Here is a 2804-nt window from a genome sequence, read left to right as displayed (position 1 = left end):
TCAGCTCTCAGCTTTTCCACATTTTCTCAACATATCCAAGACCGAATGCAAATATTGCAAGCATTTAGGAAATACTAAGAAATTTTATCAAATATAACAAAATATCTATAGAATTTGGTGCATATGACCCTGTCCTAAGCTTGGAGAAGCCATTGAGAACAGAGGAAGATGCAAGATGGAAGAAAAGAAACCGGGTCGAAATATAGGCAGAAGGCTAAAAGGTTGCTGCACATTGGTGCAATACTTACAATAGAATAAAGATCAACACCAATAATGAGGATAAATACAATAAAAAAGAATTAAAGAAAACCCACCACATGAAAACACAATTTACGACTAAAAACTGCAACTATAGATAGCCGGTCAAACCACCAAGCAATCAGCTCATTCCTGGCACCACAACAAAGGGGACTTTCTCTCGGCTGCTGTGTCTGTGGAATCAGATCTTCTCTTTAAGCTTATGGAATATTTCATATAGCCCCACGAGAAGCATAGATCCCTCCCCTATCCCTCCCCCCTCCTCCGAGACAATACCCCTCACCTCCACCCTGTCTATCCCCTCACTCCATTCCGAAGACTCCCTTCTCGTCAAGCTAGCCTGCTTTTCTCTACAGTGTTAAGTGAGAAGCTAGAGAGAGAGAGAGAGAGAGAGAGAGAGAGAGAGAGAGGAGAGAGAGAGAGAGAGAGAGAGATGACGGAATTAAAGCCAAGACTAAATTGCGTAGCGTGCAATAGCAACCCGAACTGTCTCTGATACCAGAATTTCAATCAGGGGACCCCTTTGCTTGCTCTTTGTTTGCTGTGCTTGTTGGGTGTGCGACGACTGCATTTGCTTGCCCTGCTTCTGTGTTTGGTTGGTGTGTGATTGCGCTGGCTTGGTTTACAGGCCTGATTCTAGCCATTGCCATTTTCTTATTAAGTATGATAATTATATTTTTCGTTTTGTCTACCATACCTAGGTCTGTCTTTGATTTATGTAAGGGTTTTTGACTACCAAATCTGTCTTGTTTCGCCTACCAGTCCTATGTCTATTTGCGTTTTGTATATCAGTCCTATGTTTATCTGCGTTTTATCTATCTGTCCTATGTCTATTTGCGTTTTATCTATCAGTTCTATGTCTATTAGCGTTTGATCTATCTGGTCGATATCCGTTTACAGTCTACCATATTGATGTCTCCCTTTATATTGACTACCATATTGATGTCTCCCTTTATATTGACTACCATATTGATGTCTCCCTTTATATTGACTACCATATTGATGTCTCCCTTTATATTGACTACCATATTGATGTCTCCCTTTATATTGACTACCATATTGATGTCTCCCTTTATATTGACTACCATATTGATGTCTCCCTTTATATTGACTACCATATTGATGTCTCCCTTTATATTGACTACCATATTGATGTCTCCCTTTATATTGACTACCATATTGATGTCTCCCTTTATATTGACTACCATATTGATGTCTCCCTTTATATTGACTACCATATTGAAGTCTCCCTTTATATTGACTACCATATTGATGTCTCCCTATATTTTATATATCAAGTCTGTGTCTTTCTTTTGCATGCATTTAATTTGGTCTGGTTTTGCGTCCGTTTCATCAGTGGTTGTCTTTGTTTCAATTCTCTGTTCAATCAGTATGTTTGCTTCAGTTAAGTTCCGTCTATTTTGTAAAACGCGTTAGACTGTTCTTGTAAGATTTACCTAAATCTAAACCATAATACAGGAAAATAATTTGTTTTACTCATTTTAAATCAATAGTCGAAATTCACGTTTGTTTTCACTGCCACATAAGGAAACCGTTTCAATCTCTCGGTTAAACTCTTTTTCATCCAGTTTACAACGAGGTATCGGTACCCTATTATGAAAAAAACATCTTTTGCATTCGAAAGAAAACAAAGCTAACAGAGAGAGAGAGAGAGAGAGAGAGAGAGAGAGAGAGAGAGAGAGAGAGAGAGAGAGAGAGAGAGAGAGAGAGAGAGAGATAATATTTTAAGGAGACAGTAAGAAGACGTAAGTTGGTACAAGTGACCCACTGAGTAGCAGAAGTAAGGTGGCGGTCGTTTACAGGGAGAAGAAAGGGAGGGAGGGAGGAGAAGAAAGGGAGGGAGGGGATGAAAGGGAGGGAGGGAGGAGAAGAAAAGGAGGGATGGGAAGAACAGGAGGGAGGGAAGGGAAGAAAGGGAGGGAGGGGAAGAAGGGGGGAAGGGAAGGAGAACTGCCAACCCCTTATCAGAAGATGTATTAATAATAACAGCCTGATTTCCAAGGAATCACATTTACGAGGTCATGCCAATCAAGTGCCCTTCACACGAGAGAATTTCTGCCTCTCTCTCTCTCTCTCTTTCTCTCAAATTAACATATGACCTAGGGGCTTGCGCTTACAGTGTGTCTAATGCAGAACTCTGTAGATGGAAAACTGAAGGTTCTGTGTAGTTATAATTTGTTCCGCAGTTACAAAACTTTGAGTCTTTTACTTTTTCCGTGGCTGTTAAGCATCTTGAACTAAACATATTCTGATTCTCAAGTCTTATTCTAAAACAAGTAGCCTTTTAACCAATCATCGAACAAAACCAATGAACCTACAAAAGAGCCTCGATGGTTTCATTATAAATTCTTTAAAATAGAACTAATCTATAATACAACAAGCAATGAGAACGAAAAAAAAAAAAATTACAGTCTGAACATAAACTCCAAATTTATACCAGCTGTAGTTCAACCCATTATTACCTCCGCCAATGAAGTTGGAAGGGGGTTATGTTTTACCCCAAGTTTGAGTGTTTGTTTGTGAAC

At 39.4% G+C, this 2804-nt stretch overlaps 1 protein-coding gene across 1 annotated transcript; it reads right to left on the bottom strand.

The window, feature by feature from the left end:
- Window positions 1–1133: 1133 nt before the first annotated feature.
- On the bottom strand, window positions 1134–1526 carry LOC137659308 (uncharacterized). The gene has a single exon (XM_068394332.1). The coding sequence runs from the start codon at window positions 1524–1526 to the stop codon at window positions 1134–1136; it is 393 nt and encodes a 130-aa protein (XP_068250433.1).
- Window positions 1527–2804: the final 1278 nt, after the last annotated feature.

Source organism: Palaemon carinicauda, chromosome 19 (genome assembly GCF_036898095.1).
Source record: "Palaemon carinicauda isolate YSFRI2023 chromosome 19, ASM3689809v2, whole genome shotgun sequence".
NCBI classification, from domain to species: Eukaryota; Metazoa; Arthropoda; class Malacostraca; order Decapoda; family Palaemonidae; genus Palaemon; species Palaemon carinicauda.
Note: the sequence above shows the minus strand (reverse complement) of the source record. Positions and strands in the feature narration are given on the sequence as shown.

Coding starts and splice junctions, on each gene's coding strand:
- LOC137659308 (XM_068394332.1), bottom strand. CDS start 1,526: ATGGTAGTCAATATAAAGGGAGACTTCAATATGGTAGTCAATATAAAG.